Source organism: Aristolochia californica, unplaced genomic scaffold (assembly GCF_029961685.1).
Source record: "Aristolochia californica isolate CCGP_79_NKW_82.1479 unplaced genomic scaffold, dmAriCali1.0.hap1 SCAF_8, whole genome shotgun sequence".
Lineage (NCBI taxonomy): Eukaryota > Viridiplantae > Streptophyta > Magnoliopsida > Piperales > Aristolochiaceae > Aristolochia > Aristolochia californica.
The window spans coordinates 34,089,714-34,109,405 of record NW_027182279.1 but is presented as its reverse complement, the minus strand read 5'-3'; the positions used below and the strand labels follow the sequence as shown (position 1 = coordinate 34,109,405).

Sequence of the window (19,692 nt, the reverse complement as noted above, 5' to 3'; positions counted from 1 at the left end):
TCGGTAAATTTACTTTGTGTTTCTCTGAATTCAAAATAGGAAAATGGACGTACCCTTCCAGATTTCAGTTTTTTCACATATGTAGTTATCATTCTCTGCAGCATTCCCAAACTGACAAGAAAAGCATTCCAGATTTGTAGGGAGGACGCATATAAAAGCCTTCCTGTCTATTGCTTTCAATGAAATCCTTGTTGCAGTGTTAAGAGGAGAGTTTTTTTTTTCCTCAACTTATGGATTTTCATTAAGGAATGAGGGAAAAAAAATTGCACAAGGGGAGGAAAAGGCAAAGCATCAAGCCTTAGAAAGGGGGAAGAGATTCCCCATACATTTTAGGACGGCAAGATACCCCTTAACACCTTATCCTCCATGGTGGAGGATCAGTTTTTTGCAAGCCGATTAATACAAGAGCTGAGTCTCCTTCAACTATGACTGATTTGGAGAAGTTTTTTTGTAAAAACTTTAACCTTGCAAGTAGTGTTTTAGTTCCACTTTCACTGAAAGTGTTTGCCCCACTGTACCAGAGAAAATCAGAACATTTTGCTAGAGCTCTTTCGAATAATCCTCCTAACTCAATCAGGAAGCTTTAGCCCAAAAGAAAAAAGCATATGCAGGCCTATTTCACTTGAGACAATTAGTTCCAGTGGTCATGTGATCTCCATTGCTTCACCCCATTTTCTGGCTCTGTTGTCTATCCAGCTTTACAGGGGTTGATCTCAGGTTAGGTCGGGAATCTTCTAGTCTTTCATCTTCATCTTACTCTTGCATTGTCAGAAATAAATTACATTCATTTCTGTAAGTTTCACATCTTTTCACTTCAGTTGGTTACTGGTAAATTATATGGTCCATTTTCATGGTATTTACTTTAAATAACACTGATCCTAAAGTTAAAAGCACGCATATACTGCAGTTTGTGGCCTATGGAAGTAAGCCTCCGTGATTGCATTACATTATGAGTTCATAGTTACATTAGTAACTAAGAGAAATCCATTTCTATTGATTGTTCATTTTTGGGTTGATCCTTGTGTGTCCAAACATGTCAGTAGCAAATTGAGATTCTGGGGACAATAGTAGTTTATATTGGGTAAAATGGCTAAGAGGATTATTACCACCAAGAGGAACTCGAGGAGTATATATGACTGTTTTCATCACATCGCATTATTGGTTTGTTCTATGTAATGTCTTAATAATGCATTGAATTTGTGCTTTTGCAGCTTTGATTTCTTCAAAGGACTTGTAAGAAGGAAAGTGGAAGCAAGCTGACTCTAGCACTTAAAAGGGCCTGAAGTGAACAACAATTTTTTTCTTAATTTTTGAGCTGTGACAGATCCCTCATACTCAAAACAAGAGAAGGTGGTGAAAAATAATCAAACTAAAGAAGGTCCGGGTTTGACATCACTGAATAACTAATGACTTGCCACCTTGAAAGTAATGCCTTGGAGTCTATCAAGTGCATAGAAGAAGCAACTGACTTGTGGCTACAAGGGATAATAGTATCTTCTTCATAAGCCTGATCGCTGTACTGAACAACTAAAGAGAAGCAGCTGCAGAAAAGCTCAACAACCTGAACTCATGATTTTAAAGTTCTGATTCTACTCTACTATGTGCTTATCTATTTAGGAGTATATTCCTTTTGCTGTAATGCAAGGCCAAGAAATATTGGGACGAGGAAATCGATGGTTTTGTTTTAAGTTGAGATGATCATTGAAGATAAACTCGAGCTGCAAACAACTTAAACATAAGATACCTTAATGGAGGGGTACTAGTTTTCATAAAACGCTTACTCTTTTTGCTTGATTTAATTCTATGAATGGATAAATTTCATGCTGGTATTTGAAATATACCAGAAAAGAAGCCAAAACAGAAATCTGAAACAAACAATTGCAACTAGTTCAATGATTTTGTTTCAAACACTGATGATACCGTTCTGAATCTGATCATTTTCTCAATTGAGATAATTTCTTTTGTATCCTGTGTAGTGATCATATTTTTGTTTGGCTACTCATATGCTTGCATATTATTTGATTCAACACACCCCAGGAATTATTGGTCATTATCCGTTTGCCCAGGCAAATAAGCAAAAACTGTGTATCCTCCACCTATTTCGCATGAAACAGGTAACCGAGAAGATAGAGAATAAATAAAGCAGAACAGAATCTCTATGATCCGTCGCCACCCCTAGTTACGCCACCCCTAGTTACATCTCCAAGACATTTTTTAAACTCCCTATAAGGCTCTCTTACGTTTTGGCTGGAAAAAATTTCCTCTGCCTGGGGACATCTTATATTCCTCTTTAAAAGACACCTGGGGAATCTTGAGAGAACAACCTTTCCACTTTTCCCATTTGATGAAAAAAGAAAAACTTCACGGACAATTTATGCTAGAAAACCTACCACGAGATAGAAGGATTGACGGAAAAAACTCAAGTAATGGTACAAAGAGAATGTGCCATCAAACAAGAATATTCTGAGATGTCATAACCTGAAACTTTCAGCTCATAACTTCTCTTCTAATTCCCAAAATTTGTACAAGTCTGTGACAGATATACGCATAGAAAAGGGCAAGCAGCTCTCTTCCTGAACCCTCTGAATGAATAAATATATTGGCCTTGTGGCTGAAACTATTAAGTACATAATATAGATGCCTCCAATGAATAGAACAACTCTACAAAGAGTACTAACCTACATTTGCTCTCGCTAGTGCCTAGTTTCCACTACAGCTTATTTGTTTCAAGTGTGTCACCTTTTCAAAGTCTGGGGCACTGAAATGCTTCTCCACTTCCCATGCCAGTTGAGACATACAATTGAGGGAAGATTTTACGCTCTTCTCGTCAGCAACTTCTCTGGAAAACGGAATTCGTACCTCATATACATTATTTTGAGTAGAGCGAAGGTGCACATCAAACCCCAACCGATCAACCCATATCATCTTAGCCTCTGCCACCTGCAATTCCATAGCAGTGTTAAGTAAATATCCAAGCATCTTTGATGGTAATCACTGAGAAATTACTAATTGACGAGTATAAACCTCAAATCCCAAGTCCACATAAATATTGCAAAAGCGATGAACATCTTCCATGTGATTGGCATTCATCTCGTTCACTATCTTTTCTGCATAGTTGCGAAGCGGATCTGGGCTAGCGTTCATGTATTCCAATGATGTCACCCATATGCCATCCTGAATCAAACAAAGTATTGAAAAGAGAACAAAAGATCAAACGATTAAGATCGTGGAGCAGTCATATGCATATAAAAATTCTTTTTGGGTCCTCAAAAGTTGATAAAGACAAGGTGCATATGTGATGAAGTTAAAATGAACGTGGCAGCGTTAGTGAAAGTGTAACTACATCTCTTGTATGTAATGGAAGTTCACCATTTCCTTTCACAGGAACACATCCCACTATCACTACTTTCATTGTTCCATCCAGCCCAATCTTCCGTCAGAAAGTCCTCTCAAATGCAATTCAACATTCACTGGAACTGTAGCTATTAATAACTCATGAAGAGCAACCACTTTGACTCATCCATACCTCCTTCGAGTCTTCCAAATGTAGCAGCCTTTCTACATCAACTACATATATAAGGTCTTCATCCACTTTTTCCCCAAACCTCTTCATCCATTGTTCATGAAGCTTCTACAAAAAAGCAAACAAAGCAAGAAAATCAAGAGTTTTATGGGTGTAACAGAAGTAACTAACAAGAGACTACGGCAAAACCCCATGGCGTCATTGGGATATGTTCAATGAAATATGTAATTTATTTTTTCCGTTAAGCTGTAAATGGAATCACATTCCGCACTCTGCTAATCACCTGGCAGACTCCAGGCAAAAGCAGGCATTTCTCTTCAACACTTTGTTGTGGAGACAGGCCCCTGGAGCTAGGTTTGTAATTTTTCACCTTTTTTTTCTCTATCAATATACGCACTATTCATAAAAAAACAAAAAATTAACTAGAACTCCTTTTTTCTGTGTGAAGAAACACAGGATGAAAATAATATAAACAGATCAGAGCAATAAAGACTAATTTAACCCAATTTCACATCAATAGCTGAAGTGCTAAATAAATTTTTTAACCTGTTTCATCCAAATATGAGAATGCCCAGATATCCTAACCACAGAATAATTATAAATGTGATGATATCCTCATCGACGTTTCCTCACAAGGAGGTAAGTCCCTCATTTAAAGTTCACATATACCACCCTTTTAGAGGTCCAATATCAGATATCCATGATAAGGTCATCAAATATAGGGCAACTTAAGCTGGAAAATGGTAATCACCACACCATTCATGGAAGCAAAATACTATCTGATGCAATAAAGGCTTACTGACATAATAGAAGCATATTTGTCCAACACATAATCCTTTGATTCAAAACACTGAAATGATAATTTAGTGAATAAGTAATAATAATCTTATGTTGGAAAATATTAGTTTGAGTTAATTTCCAGGATGTTATTTCTTTTGGAAAGTAGATTCCTAGGTTTTATGTATTTCAGGGACAAAGATGTAATTTTAGAAAAAAATTAACAATAAATAGGCGAGAAGGGTCTGTAAATTCTAATGTCTCCCATCTTCTCTCTCCTGCAAATTCTAACAATTTGTCAAGTCATTCTAGGGTCTGTGAATTGACCTGGTCAATTCACAGAGATGATGAAGCTGTCTTCTTGTTAGATTATTTGTGATTAGAATTCTTTGATCTTTGTTTATTATAATGTTATTTTGATGTACCCAAAAACAGGAATAAAGATTTTCAAGCAAAACAAAGGAAAGAAGGAATGGCGAACCTTTCCTTCCCTGTTGAAATCACCAAAATCGAACAAGAATACCTCTGATAGATCCCAATCCTTATGCGAATACAACCAACGCAAGAAAACGAAAACTCCACTGTCGAAATCGATGTAGAACTCGCCGGTAATAGTCGCCGATAACCCTAGTATTCGAGAGACCAGTACTCTCCCTGAGCCACGCTCTGAAGACTAAACGATGCACCCCTTCCTCTCTCTTGGCTCTCTCTCTAAATTCCCTCCCGAAACCACTTAACATTGTCAAATTCCCAAAATGCCCCTGACCCATTACTTACCCTCTAATTATCCTTCTGTTTACTCCTTCTAGAGTAGGTAACACTAATTTGGGGTCTATCATTACCCCCAGCCCAAACTTTCACCTTGTCCTCAAGGTGAAAAGCAGGAAACTGGAGCCTTAATGCCTCAAAATCCTCCCAAGTGGCTTCAAACTCGAGTAGGTCCTTCCATTGCACCAAAACCTCCATCCGCTGCTGCCCATTTTTGTCCACTCTGCGTATATTCAAAATTGCAGCAGGTTCAACCAACATCTCTAATTCAGCATTCAATTGTGGAGGAAGAATCGAAGATGAATGTGATATTCCTTTTGCTCGCCGAAGTTGGGAGACATTGAAACACCGGATGCACGGAGGACTCTGGTGGAAGTTGCAGTTTGTAAGAAATGCTTCCAACTCGTGACACCACCTCAAAAGGTCCATAAAAACGTGCCGCCAACTTCTCACTGCACCGAGTGGCCAAGGAACGTTGCCGATAGGGCCAGAGTTTTACAAACACGCGATCCCCCACCTGAAACTCTTCATCCCTCCTTTTAAGATCAGCCGTGGCCTTCATTCTCTGCTGAGCGCGCAGTTTGTGCATCTTCAAATCATCAAGATACGCATCCCGTTCCTCTAAAATCTGCTCGACTTCAGAAACTGTAGCTGTCCCGGACTTATAGTGCAATAAGGATGGAGGGTCACGCCGTATAAGACTCGGAATGGAGTGGTACCCATAGAAGAATGGAAGCTAGTGTTATACCAATATTCCGCCCAGGACAACCATTTCCCCAAGTTTTTGGTCTATCAGAAGCGAAACATCGAAGATAGGTCTCCAAATACCTACTAACCACTTCAAATTGACCATCTGTTTGAGGGTGGTAGGCGGTGCTATGCGACAAATCAGTCCCTTGAAGATGAAAGAGTTCCTGCCAGAAATGACTCATAAACACCTTGTCCCGATCCGAAATAATAGACTTGGGCACGCCAAGCAATTGAACCACCTGTCTCACAAATAAATCAACCATGGTTTTGGCTGTAAATGGGTGCCGCAATACCAAAAAGTGAGCATACTTGCTCAACCTATCCACCACCACCATAATAGTATCCACGCCCTCTGACTTGGGCAACCCTTCAATAAAGTCTATGGTCAAATCCTCTCAAACCATCTCTGGTAAATCAATAGGCTGAAAAAGACCGGCTGGGGAACGTGCTAAGTGTTGGTTCTTTTGGTAGATCTCACAATTTTGAACGAATTCAGTCACTTTTTTCTTCATACCTGGCCAATATAAGTCCGCAGCCATTCTTCTATATGTTTTAACCTCCCCCGAATGGCCCCCAATAGGTGTGCAGTGGTATTCACGCAATAATGTTGGAATTAATGAAGAAGTCGCAGATAAAACCAACCTGCCATTGTAAAAGAGCTGTCCATGGTCAACTTGAAACCCGATTACCTTGTCACCAGCTGCCAATCGTGTGATAACTTGTTGTAAGAATGAGTCATTTGCCACTTCTTGTTGTAAAACATCCATATCCAACCATTGCACCCCAGAAATTGCAGCTATATTCATCATGTCCGGTTTGCGAGAGAGTGCATCCGCCACTCTATTACTTGCCCCCGGTCAGTATTGAATGTCAAAGTCATAGCCCACCAATTTCACCAACCAGCGTTGGTATTCCACACTTACGAGACGCTGTTCCAGCAAGAATTTTAAACGTTGTTGGTCAGTTCGCACCAAAAACCTCCTTCCCAGCAGGTATGGACGCCATTTCTGAATAGCCAACACAATGGCCATGAGCTCTTTTTCATAAATAGACTTCAATTTGGCTCCTTCACTCAATACTTGGCTAAAAAATGCAATCAGCCATTGATCTTGCAGTAGAACAGCCCCTAGCCCATATCCAGAAGCGTCGGTCTCCACAACAAACATTTTCGAAAAATCGGGTAGAGCCAAAACTAGTACCGTAGTCATGGCTTCCTTCAAACGCTCAAATGCCCATGTGGCTTCATCCAATCACCCAAACTTATCTTTTTTTAATCGATCAGTCAAGGGCCTCGCAATATCTTCATAACCCGAAACAAATTTCCGCTAGTATCCTGTAAGACCAAGGAAACCCCGTAGGTCCTTAAGTGTGGTTGGTGCGGGCCAATCCATCATAGCCTGTATTTGACTCAAATCAACGGACACCCCCTCTCTAGAAATGATATGTCCCAAGTATTCTATCTGTTCTCTTCCAAAAGAACACTTCGTAGAATTAGCATACAACCAGTGTTCTCTTAATTTCTCCACAATGACAACTAAATGATCACAGTGAGCACTCCAACTTGGACTATATATCAAAATATCATCGAAGAATACCAATACAAATCACCAGAGAAAGGATTTGAATACCTCATTCATAAGGGATTGAAATGTTGTCGGTGCATTGGCAAAGCCCAAAAGGCATAACCAAGAATTCGTAGTGTCCTTCATGAGTCTGGAAAGTTGTCTTGTGCACATCAGCTGCTTTCATTCGGATTTGGTGGTATCCGGATTTCAAGTCCAGCTTCGAAAAGACTTGTGCTCCATGAAGCTCATCTAACAACTCATCAATCACTGGGATGGGAAACTTATCCGGGATACTCTCCTTGTTAAGGGCTCTATAGTCCCCACAAAATCTCCAGCTTCCATCTTTCTTCTTGACTAATAGCACAGGGTTTGAAAAAGGGCTAGTGCTAGGCTGTATGATTCCAACAGCCAACATTTCTCCCACCAACCTCTCTATTTCTTCTTTTTGTATTTGGGGGTACCGATATGGGCAAACACTCACCGGTGAAGCTCCCTCCTTCAAAGTTATGGCATGCTCCTTTTCCCTTTTTGGTGGTAACTCTTGGGGCATGGCAAAAACATCCCCGAACTTCATCAAAACGTTCTTCACCATCTATGTCGTGTCCTCCATCGGTTGTGACGCTGTCACTGTGGTATTGCCCAACTCCACAAGAACCCCCCATGTACCTCATGCTTTATAGTGCACATCATCGCCTTAAGATAAACCAAAGTTTTGTGCAAGGAGGGATCTCCCTGTAACACCACCGTCTCATTACCCAATCTAAACTTCATAACATGTGTTTTCCAATTTGTATATGTTCTGCCTAAGGTCGCCAATCACTGTACACCTAAAATCACATCGGTGCTTCCCAATTCCAAAGGCAAAAAATCCTCCACGATCTCTATTCCTTGAAGAGTTAATCAAACCCCCTTACAAATGCCTTCCCTGGGAAGTGCTTCACCTGTACCCAATTGAACGCCATACTTTCCGTTGGAGATAAAGGCAAGTGCAGTTTCTTGACCATTGTGGTGGAAATAAAATTATGGGTTGCTCCTCCATCAATAAGTACGACGACTGGCTGTTCTCCGATGCTTCCCGCAATCTTGATAGTCTTCGGAAGTGTTAATCCAACTACCGAATTCAACAACACCTCCACTACTTGAGCAGTCGCGCTAACCTCTTCCTCCTGCTATTCACATTGGCCGTCGTCGCTATCCTCCATAACTTCTTCTTCTATCTCTTGTAAAATCAGCACTTGTAGGTCCTTGTTTTTACATCTATGCCCAGTTGAAAAATTTTCATCACACCGGTAGCACAAATGCCGCTCTCCGGTATTGGATTTCGGCTTCCGTGAGTTTCCTGAATGACGTCCTCTTTTCCATCCCATGTTTCGTCATTTCTGCCATGGACGTGGTCCTCCCATTACCCCCAACTATGGTCCCCGCTGGTTTTGGAGTACCCAGCCCAACCCGAGTCTGCTTAATAACTTTATTTTTTTCTTCCAACTTTTGGGCCAACTCCATGATCCTTCCCAACCCATTTGGTTCCAACACCCTCACCTCGGCCCTAATTTCGGGCTTAAGCCCATTAACAAAGTTGGACTCCAACACCTTTTCTGGAATATCTTCCAATGTGGAAGCCAAATCCTCAAATCGCCTTCTGTAATTTCCCACGGTGGTCTCCTGTTTTAGCGCCAGAAATTTCTCATAAGGAGAGCCGTCTTTGGAACTTCGGAACCATTTTAGCAATAAGGACTGAAATTCTTCCCAATTCATGATCTCCCTCTTGTTATTTTCATACTTGAACCATTTTAATGCCTCCCCTTCGAGACATACTATGGCGGCTTCCAATTTTTCCCCGTGAGATACCTGATTAAGCGTGAAATAGCGTTCAGCTCTATAAATCCAGTCATCAGGGTCTTCTCCCTCAAAAATTGGCAACTCTAACTTTTTGGGTCGCGCTTCATATCGGCTCTGCCTATTCCAGTCAACCTCGCCACCGTCTCTTCCCTGTCCGATACCTCTCTGGATTGAGTTATCGCCCACTACCAAGTCCAGCCCCTGTCTCGTCGTCGCCAACCTACTCTGTGCATTTAGATTTCGGTTGAGTTCTTCCTAGGTACGCAGGAGTTGTTCAACCCGCCCAATCAGCGTCGTCAACCCTTGTTCCATGGCCGGAATCTTCCAAACCTCTTCCTTCATCGAGCTCACCTCCTCCCTTACGGAGCTCACGATTCCTTCCACTGATTCCACCCTCGACTCCATTCTGGTAATCGCCATGAAGACTTTTTTTTTTTATTCTGCTTCTTCTTCTCTACCAATCCTCGAAGTGGAAACCCACCCTTTCGATATCACCTTACTGCCGAAATCGTAACAGAACCCACCTTCGAGCTGACGATGCTCCCGAAATCTTTGATATACTTCCGATACAGTAAGCCAATGTGTACGGATGTAATTGAAATCGAAAAACGGAAACTCCTTTTCACTACCGAACTCCAGAGACGAACCCAACCTCGCTCTGATACCAGATGATGTACCCCAAAACAGGAATAAAGATTTTCAAGCAAAACAAACGAAAGAAGGAATGATGAACCTTTCCTTCCTTGCCGAAATCGCTGAAATTGAACAAGAATACCTCTGATAGATCCCAATCCTTATGTGAATACAACCAATGCAAGGAAACGGAAACTCCACTATCGAAATCGATGTAGAACTCGTCGGAAATAGTCGCCGATAACCCTGGTATTTCCCTGAGCCATGCTCTGAAGACTAAACGACGTGCCCCTTCCTCTCTCTCGGCTCCCTCTCTAAATTCCCTCCCGAAACCACTTAACATTGTCAAATTCCAAAAATGCCCCTGACCCATTACTCACCTCTAATTATCCTTCTGTTTACTCCTTCTAGAGTAGGTAACACTAATTTGGGGTCTATCATATTTCTTCTGCTTACCCAACATGTTTTCCCTTCTTGTTTAATTCTCTTTGTTCTTCTAATTTATAGTTTGAAAACTTTTTTCTGGTTAATATGTTGTTTGATAGTCTTAAAAAATTTAAGTCCTGAAGTCTTCTCTGTTTTTCACTTCCAATCATCCTCATGTTGGTTTGCATTCTGGTATGATGGCTTGGGCTGTATCATTGTTTCTATTCAGCTTAAATCTATTTGGGTTTCTGCTCGAGTTAGCTTATTGCTATGGGCGAGTGATAAAGATTTGCTTCCAACAAATAAATCCTTTTGATGATCACCGCCTTAAACAACAGTATGTATGTCCACGAATTCCTGTTGATGGATACCCTTCCTCATCTCTTCATCTTTTCTGAATGCAAATTACTTCAGCTATCAGAAGACAGACTTCTTCACCAGGATACCCACTAAGCAGTTAGATCTTATGTTCGACCATTGATTAAACTATAAGGCGAGCTTGGGAAAAAGACTGAGAGCCTATCGAGCCAGATGGAGAGCTTATAACATTGATTTCTCCCGTTTGTGACCACATTAGAGAACCTCATACGGCATTTCTGTGGCTGATTATGAGAAGGCACTGCATCACTAGGCTTTGAGGTGGAGTTACCACAGAGTGAAAGAGGATTTCAGGCCTTAAGCCATGGGCAGAGACTACAGTGGATGCTGATCTCATCTCTCCAAATCTAGAACCTACTGCCAATTTGAGAAAAATACTACGAGGATGCACATAGTGCTGCTTGCCCATCTCGATTTGAAAATTCAAAGTCTGCTTTCGAGAAAGTCCACAGCAAGGAACAAAAGGCCCCACTTCGATTCTGGCAAACAAGAAGGATCTATCTGTAGAAACATCTCTATGAAGAGTATAAATATCGGACCCTTTTCCTTGTATTCCGACTTGCAAATTTCAGAAGGCTATAGCTGCTGTTTATGGTGGATAATGAAGTCTCTGGGATTTGTGTTTCAAGTAGCTGCTTCAATCGTGTTTGAAGCCTACATCCATCAGCTGGCTCCAGGTTTCTATCTTCGGAAAATTTATATGCAGTTGAAGCTTGTCCCTTGACAAATTAGTAGTCAATGTAACCGCCTACAGAAATCTCAGCTATTTTTCTTCTTCGATAGTTACCTTGCCAAAGAAGCATAAATAAGAGGAAAGGTCCACCACTATTTAATATTTAATGTTTGACGCCAAAACTGCTAGACTGTTTCCACAGGCTACAAGTTGGCAGTTCGAAGAAGCTATTCAGTTTTTTCATAATGAAAAGCATGAAGGAAGAGAAAACTGAGGCCACATTCAGACAATAACATGCCTTTCACATGGGTTTCCTGAGCAACTTCGTCTTATATATGACTTCAGCATAAAACAAGTAGAGGAAAGAGGCTTAATCATCCCCTGTTTTTAGGTTTTTACCCTCAAAAACCAATTTCTTGCTTCAGCTGGAATCCAGTGCCGAAAACTAAGACTCAGTTTTTATGCTTGATCCCATGAGGCCTAACATTAGGAAGTAGCTTAAGTGTAAGCAGCATGCAGAGATTGCGTTGTTTATTTCTAGTCTATCGTATGGTCAGTTTGGTGATTGTCTTGGTCCATTTTATGGTCCATTTTTATTGTCAATTTTGTGGTTGGTTCTCATTGTATAGTTTATATTTTATGTTCTTACTGATGATGTCTTGTATCTTTTTAAACTCTACATTAGTCATATTTTTTGCACTTATGTCAGGATTGATCCTCTCGTAAGTTTTTGCGTTTGAAATTTTATTGTTGTCTTGCATTCCATCTTGCATATGTTAACTCTCTCTTATTTCCTAAATCTAATTCTTTATATTTTGTTTCGGAATGCTTTATTTCTATTTGGACTTCAATTGCTTTTATGGTTCAAAATTTATGTTAGGAAAAATTTTCCTCTTGTTTAGGGAATTGAGTTTGTCAGTCCCTTTATTTGAGTTTCTTGAGTTGGTCTTCTTATTTTGTTATATATGTGTGTTTATTGCCCTGAAGTGGATTTTCTGATGCCCTTTAATGGGTTTTCTATTGTCATCCTTTAGTGATTGGCTTTTCTTTCTTAATGATTGTTATCACTATTTTGTGTTCAAAATCATTTGTGTTAATTTATAATTTTCTTATTTGTCTTGGCCAACTTCTTTTACCCTTTTCTTGGGTTTTGCCCTCTAGTTAGGGTTGTGAGAGTGTGTCCACTTTAGTTGTTATTCTTGGAACACCTCAAGATGGTCTAGAGAGATGGAGGAAGATGACTGTTCCGGTTTTATTTTATTTTCAATTTAAGATAATTGTCATACACTCTCTATTTTGAGGGGGAGAAAGAGAAGACTACATGTGCTCAATGCAAGCCAAAGCCGAAGATCACAACCATAAATTTTAAAATTATTGAAGCCACATAGACCACAAATTTTTTAAAACCAAATTTGTAGTTTTTTCTTTTATGTTTATGGGGACTATGAGACAAATTCTGCAACAAGCTCAAGCTATATGCTCTAGCTTGAGGGGAGTGTTGGAAGATATTAATTAGAGTAAATTAGGTTTTATTTATTTTCTAGGAATGTTATTTCTTATGGAAAGTAGATTCAAAAGTTTTATGGGTTCCAAGGACATAGATGTAATTTTTAGAATTGTTTTATTCTAAATAGGAGAAGGGTTAGAATTGTTTTAATTATAAATAGGAGAAGGGTTAGAATTTTTTTAATTATAAATGGGAGAAGGGAGAAGGGAGAAGGGTCAGTATACCCGAATCTCTCTCATTTCTTTCCTCCTAAAAACTCGAACATCTTAGTCAAAGATCATAAAATTGCTGATGGAAACAAAGTGTAGTTCCTCTTATAGTCAGTAAAGATGGCTCCAGAAAATGACAGTTGAATGCTGGTTACAATATACTGCTTCACAATTGTTCACAAATGTCTGCAACAGCGCATGCCTCACAAACTCTTGATTGTTAGTCTCAAGCATATTTTGGTCCACATCAGTCAGGGTCAAGTAGCCATTTCATGCCTAAACATTAGAAATCACCAGTTTATTTTATTTTTTGATGAAATGTGTTTTTATTAAAGAGGGCAAAGAGGAGGAGCTAACTCCTAACAACAAGAGATTGCAAGGAGGCTCCTTGCTTGGCTAAAACATCAGCCACAAAATTTGTTGATCTCGAAATGAGAGACCAAAAACGGTAAAAAAGATTGACAATATCCAAAATTTCAAAAAAGGCATCCCAATGGCGCCACGGAGGCGTAGAGATATTCTCACACCAACCGATCACCACCTTGGAATCTCCCTCGATCAGGATGGGCCCGAAGCAATGGTCTTGAAAAACAAGGAGCCCATTAAGAAGGCTTTGAAGTTCAGCCGTCGTGGAGTCCGCAATACCGAGAAGGCCGAAGAAGGAGACGATCTGGTTCCCAAGAGAATCATGAATCATGCCGCTAAAACCCGCTAAGCCAGCGTTACTAAAAGAAGATCCGTCAAAATTCAACTTAAGGACACCAGCAGTTGGCGGGGTCCACTCACAAATAACAGGGGGCTTCGAAGAAGTGTGAAGCTGGGCAAGACCTCTAATTATTTATGATAGAAGATCCTGAGAAGGGGGCGAAGGCTTTTCGAGAGTGAAGCCAAGTAGCAATATTGCCTGAGATGGTTTCAATGACTCTATCTTGAGTGCTGAATTTGGCATTGAATCTCCTTTGATTGTGCTCTAGCCAAAGAACCTAGGGGATGAATGCGGAGAGGGCAGAGATCATCAATTTTCCAAGACCGGGGACAGAAGTCCCTGCAAGCATTCGGCAGGTGGCGGCCAAGTCTTCTGGGAAACAGAGATGGAGCCCAATTCTGCTATCCAAATCCCCCAAGAGAAGCAGGTGACTAACAATTTCTTCATTTGCATGGTAGAAAGAGCAAATGGGGTCAACTCCGATTTGGCCACGCATGTTGAGATTGTCGGCCAAGAGAATCTTGTTGCAGCAAACACTCTTTTTTTTTAAAAGGATGTATATATATATATAAACAAGAGAATTACAAAAATTACAAAGAGGAGAGCATGTCCCTGATAACCATGGATTGTGGGGTAGCTCCATTTTTAGCAAGCGCATCGGCTACCGAATTTGCGGATCTCGAAATGTGAGACCAAATACAAGATAATAATGAACATGCTGCGGCAAGCACTCGACATGAAGAATTTTTTTTTTTTTTTTTTTTGGGGGGGGGGGCTAAGACGCCATGTGAACTCCACAACATGTTTTGGACCACGAGTAATCCCGCCTCGAATAACAAGGTAAGCGGAGAAGACTGAGAAGGAGCCACTTTTATCTGGCCACCAAATTAATTTATTTGATTTGTTTGCTTGAATTCTGGCTGACTGTAAAGCATCCAAGAGGCTGGCTTCAAGACCTTCAAGCTCAGATAGACCATGACGAGGTTGAATGTTCCATCCCCCATTATCAGTGACTTCAGCAATAGTAATATTCCTTAATCTTGAAATTCTGAAGAGGCTAGGGAAGGTGTTCTGAAGAGGCATATCACCCAACCACCAATCTTCCCAGAATCTGATATGATGACCATCACCCACATAGAATTGGATTGCCGATGAGGAGAGAGAGAGACCTCCATATAGGGGATAATTTCCTTCTGTTTCCCCCTTCGGTCCACCAATTCGAGGAAATGCCAAGCTTTGAAAACACCATATTTTTCCAAAGATTTGGAGCAGATGAGTTGAGCCTCCAAATCCATTTAAGGAGCAAGGCTTGGTTCATGCCTTTGGAAAGACAGATTCCGAGACCTCCGAGGCTCTTCGGGAGGCAGACTTCCTCCCAATTGACCAAATCGTACTTGAAATCAGGGTTGTTTCCTCTCCAGAGAAAACGCTTCTTCATCTTATCCAGTTGCTGACAAACAGAGGCTAGGCAAGGCATGAAAGATAAATAATGGTTTGGAATGCCAGCAATACATGATTTTAAAAGAGTCAACCTTCCAGCCTTGCTAAGCAACCGACCCTTGCACGAAGCAAGCCACGATTCCATCTTCTCAATAAATGGAGTCTAGAGATCTTTGAAAATATGGCCCATGAACAAAGGAAGACCGAGGTAAGTACAGGGGGTGGATGAGATTGAGCAACCAAGCACTGCCACAATTTCTGAGAGGGAGTTTGGGTTGATATTGAACCCAATCAAGGAAGTTTTACTCCAATTTACTTTCTGACTTGAGCAGATTTCAAAGAGTTCCAAAATCGCCTTTACTTTTCTGATGTTGGCCATTGTTCTTGCTCCGAAGATCAAAGTGTCATCCGCATATTGAAGGATAGGAATATTGAAAGCCAAGGAGCTGCTGGTTGGATGAAGCCATCCACATTCTTTGGCCGAAAATAGCATAGCAGAGAGAAATTCAATGTTGAAGAGGTGAGGGGAGAGAGGATCTCGGTGTCTTAATCCCCTTGAGCCATTGAAACATCTGCAAGTTGTACCATTAAAGACAAGAAAGTACGTAGCGGAGGATAGGCAGCTCCTAATCCAATATCTCCAACGATCTCCGAAGCCCATCCGGACCATGATGTCATCCAAAAGTACCCAATTTACCCGAACGAAAGCCTTTTCTAAATCTAACTTAAGTGTGAAAATTGGATCTTTCGAATGGGAAAAAATGTCAAACAACTCGTGCGCTGCCATAGAAAAGTCCAAAATGTTTCTACCTTTCAAGAAAGCACTCTAGCCATGGCTCATATCAAGAGGGAGAACTGTTTTGAACTTGTTTGCAAGGAGTCTAGCAATAATCTTGTAAGAACTTGAGATCAGACTGATAGGGTGAAAGTCTTCAGGTGTCTCAACATTTCTCTTTTTGGGGATTAGTGAGATAAAGGAGGCCCCCATGCTGCAAAAGGAGATGTCGGTCTTGAAAAAACCCTCAACCATCTTATAAATATCTCCCTTGATAATCGGCCAAGCACGGTGGTAGAATTCACCGTTGAATCCATCTGGGCCCGGGGCCCGATCACAAGCCATGCCCAAGACTGCCTTTTCAATTTCCTTCTGGGAGAAAGGAGCTTCGAGAATAGATGAAACAGAGTGGGGGAGATGCCCAAAATGAAGCCGCTGGACTTTAGGCCGGTTAATATAGTCATCAGTGTATAAATCTGTGAAAAAATTGAGTAACTCATTAGTAATATGGATCTTATCCGACGTTACCCCATTATTGATGCATAAGGAGTAATTCGGTTGGATCTCTTCCTCGTCGATGAGAGGGAGTGAAAAATTTTTGTATTGGCATCTCCATTAGTTAGCCATTTAAAATGGGCTCTTTGCTTCCAGCTGATTCTTTCCTAAACTAGGAGAGTTTGCAACTCCATTTGAAGCGAAAGGCGAGTGGAAAATTCAGATTGAGTTAGGTACCTTGGTTCTTCCGAAGAATCCAGCTCAGCGATGCAGTTGAGGAGAGAGGATTTCTTTTCTCTATTAGTTTGACGATGCCGGAAGGACCATTCCTTAAGAATCTTTTTAAGGAATTTGAGCTTTATCAAAAGAGACCACTCTGGCCGACCCCAAGCCAGTAAATTGGACCACCAGTTTTTCAAAAGCACATCAAAATTATCATCCGAGAGCCAAGGGTTTTCAAATCTGAATTGGGGGGGGGGGGGGGGACCCTTATCTTCCACACGAGGTGGATAATAGGATGGGCCAATGGTCGGATCCTACCCGATTGAGGACTCTTCCGGAAATATCATCATAAAGATGAAGCCAATTTGAGTCAGCAAGAAAACGATCCAACTTCGAGAGGATAAGGTGCTGCTGCCCATTAGAACAAGTGAAGGTTTTTCCTGAGAGAGTGATCTCTTCTAATTCTCCACTACCGATGAAGTCAGCAAAACCCCTCATAGAAGATGAAATGTGAGTAGTTGGAGGTTACTTTTCGTCGCAGAAACAAATTGCATTGAAATCTCCTGCAAAAATCCACGGAAGAGGCCACTGGAGTTGGAGGACAGAGAGCTCCTCCTAGAAATTCCTCCTCTCACGATAACGGTTGGGACCGTAAACTCCAGCGAGGCACCATTGAGAATCAGAATAACGATCACGGAAATGAATCCCCACCGAGTAAGTTCCGTGATTGATGTTGATTGCATCGAATAGAGAGTTATCCCATAGTACCATGATTCCACCAGAATGGCCGATCGAATTTACAGCTGACCATTGCAGCGAGGGCAGTTCCAAAGGTCACGGACGAGGTTATCGTAGGACTTTGGCATTTCGTTTCTTGGAGCACCACAATAGAAGGCTTGAATTGTGTTAGGAGGCGACAAATTATTGCTCGCTTCCGTGAAGACCCTACTCCCCAGACATTCTAAGAGATCAAGATCATTTAGAACTGATTTGTTGAATTCCCAAGTCTTCTTTCCATCCTGGAGTCTGTCCATGGAAAACCACTTCCAAGAGAAGAACCAGATTCATCATGTTTTGCCATGTTTCCTCGTCATACCAACTGCGTTCGGATTGTAGCTATGCTGCCATCCTTTCAATTGGAGGGAGGGGAGGTTTGAAATGGTCAGGGGGGGAGGATGTTCTGCTGGCCAAAGCAGTCCGTGATTGGCAATGGGTGGGGCCACTCCTTTTCCTTCTATGATAGGTAGCCAAAACTGGAGGGGTTTGAAGATCCAGATTGAGCGTGGTGTAAGGATTGGGCTCAGGTTTTGATGTGGTCTTTGGATCGTGAACAGTGAGTGGGGAAGGTATTTCAGGTGGTTTCTGGGTCTTGGGAATGAGGCTGGACGCAGATTTTTCCATGGTGTTTTGAAGGGTTGGTGAAGCCGTTGCCAAATCTGGAGGGGGTTGGTTTTGCCATGATTCGAAGTAAATTGTGTCTGGGCAAGGGCTGAAACCATCGGAATTTTTATCCTCATGATAGCTGAAAAGGGGCTTTTGGATGGCAGGGGTGAAGAAAATTTTTTGATGGTTATCTGGTGGTGGTGAAAGGTCAGCATTTTTCTGGTCGGTGGGGGTCTCGAGGTCCATTTCTGGGTTTGAGATGGCTCGGGGCAAGGATGTTGTAGGTGGAGTTACCAAGACACAGAGGTGGGGGGGGGGGGGGTTGACTGTCAACGCTGAAGCCAGCGCTGCAGTCGAGGTTTGAAGGGGGAAGTTTGTATTTTGAAGGGAGTGGGTGGGTGCTTCAAGGTGAAATGTCATGTAAATGACATGTATGCAAGAGCAGGAGTACCTGCCACTTGATCTGCTATACACAACAATGTAGTATATTGTTCTTTTTTTTTTTTAATGATGATAGTTTAAAAAAGTGATAACGAGCTTTACATAATCTTGACACAGATAGAACTACCTTACAAATGTAAGATCTTATTCAATACAAATAACCGTTTTTTTAAGACAGATTCCACAAAAACATTAACAACTATAAATTTCTTAAGTTTTGTGATCTATTTTGTTCTATGACAAAATTTTCCAATTAAAATAACTGCTAGTTTAAAAAAAATTAACTGCTCAAAAGAAGAAGTTGAAGATAAATAAATAGGTAGAATGTTCTAAAAAATAATGGATGACAATACCTTCAAGAGCAAATTGTCTTCTGGTTTGTTAAGGCTGCCTACCAGAATACACTGTGGACTTCGGATCCCAGACTGTTCAAACTAATGGAAAGGCAATGAAGGAAAACTGTTAGACACGCAAGATTAAACTAAAATAATAAGTCCCCAAACTGAAATATATTCACACAAACCATATACTGCCTAAAACTTTCAAAAAGTTCAACCACAGGAAAAGACCGACTGCATTCCAAATCACAAAGGAGATAAAATAAAGTTCATACCTGAACATGAAGGCTAGACCTTCTATCAGTGGACAAATCCCGATTCATTGCATTCAAACACAGAATCGGTAGTCCTTGAGGGTCTACAGCGAACGGAATACCAGTGCCTAAAGGCCATCCTTCCCGGGTCAAAGTGCAAAGTGTCCCCACGGAAGAGAGCTCCATGATAGTTCTAGAAACTTCAGCTGGAGATGGTTTTGTCTGCAGCTTTGCCATTGTCGACTGAGCCAAAGAAACACAACAGTGTTGAGAAGATTTGAGACATGGATTTCGCCTCGAGTGACCGAAATTGGCGACCTTTATCCGTGGGAACAAAGAAGAGGTGCTGAAAGAAACTGAAGGAATAGAAATAGAATTTGTAGGATATGCTGTGGAAATCATCAGGAAAGGAGAGAGTATTTTGAAGGGAAGAAAGAGAACGACTGGGGTCGTTTAATCTGCTGAGATGTTGAGAGGATCAAGCCAATCGGTTCTCGGAGAGTTGGAAGCGAGTTGGAAGATAACAGGGAGAGGTAGACGTTGGTTTGAGCTCGAGCTAAATAATTATAAATGGATGAAAGGACAAAAGT

At 41.1% G+C, this 19,692-nt stretch overlaps 2 protein-coding genes across 3 annotated transcripts in view; one reads left to right on the top strand and one right to left on the bottom strand.

Moving 5' to 3' along the window:
- The window catches only part of LOC137938761 (biotin--protein ligase 2-like), a 38,026-nt gene extending 36,215 nt beyond the window's left edge, over positions 1-1,811 (top strand). Inside the window, exon 10 of one of the 2 annotated variants that reach the window (XM_068783792.1) lies at positions 1,212-1,811. In XM_068783792.1, coding sequence (XP_068639893.1) covers positions 1,212-1,260 — 49 coding nt within the window. In that variant the 3' untranslated portion in view covers positions 1,261-1,811. The remainder of the gene's footprint in view (positions 1-1,211) is intronic. The other variant, XM_068783793.1, reaches the window with a different exon arrangement.
- A 628-nt stretch (positions 1,812-2,439) lies between these two features.
- LOC137939199 (glutamyl-tRNA reductase-binding protein, chloroplastic-like) lies at positions 2,440-19,616 on the bottom strand. The gene is made up of 5 exons (XM_068784423.1): positions 19,124-19,616; positions 18,864-18,944; positions 3,527-3,631; positions 3,025-3,174; positions 2,440-2,940 (listed from the first exon to the last, which is right to left on the bottom strand). The coding sequence occupies exons 1-5, from the start codon at positions 19,502-19,504 to the stop codon at positions 2,701-2,703; spliced, it is 957 nt and encodes a 318-aa protein (XP_068640524.1). The 5' UTR covers positions 19,505-19,616; the 3' UTR covers positions 2,440-2,700.
- Positions 19,617-19,692: the final 76 nt, after the last annotated feature.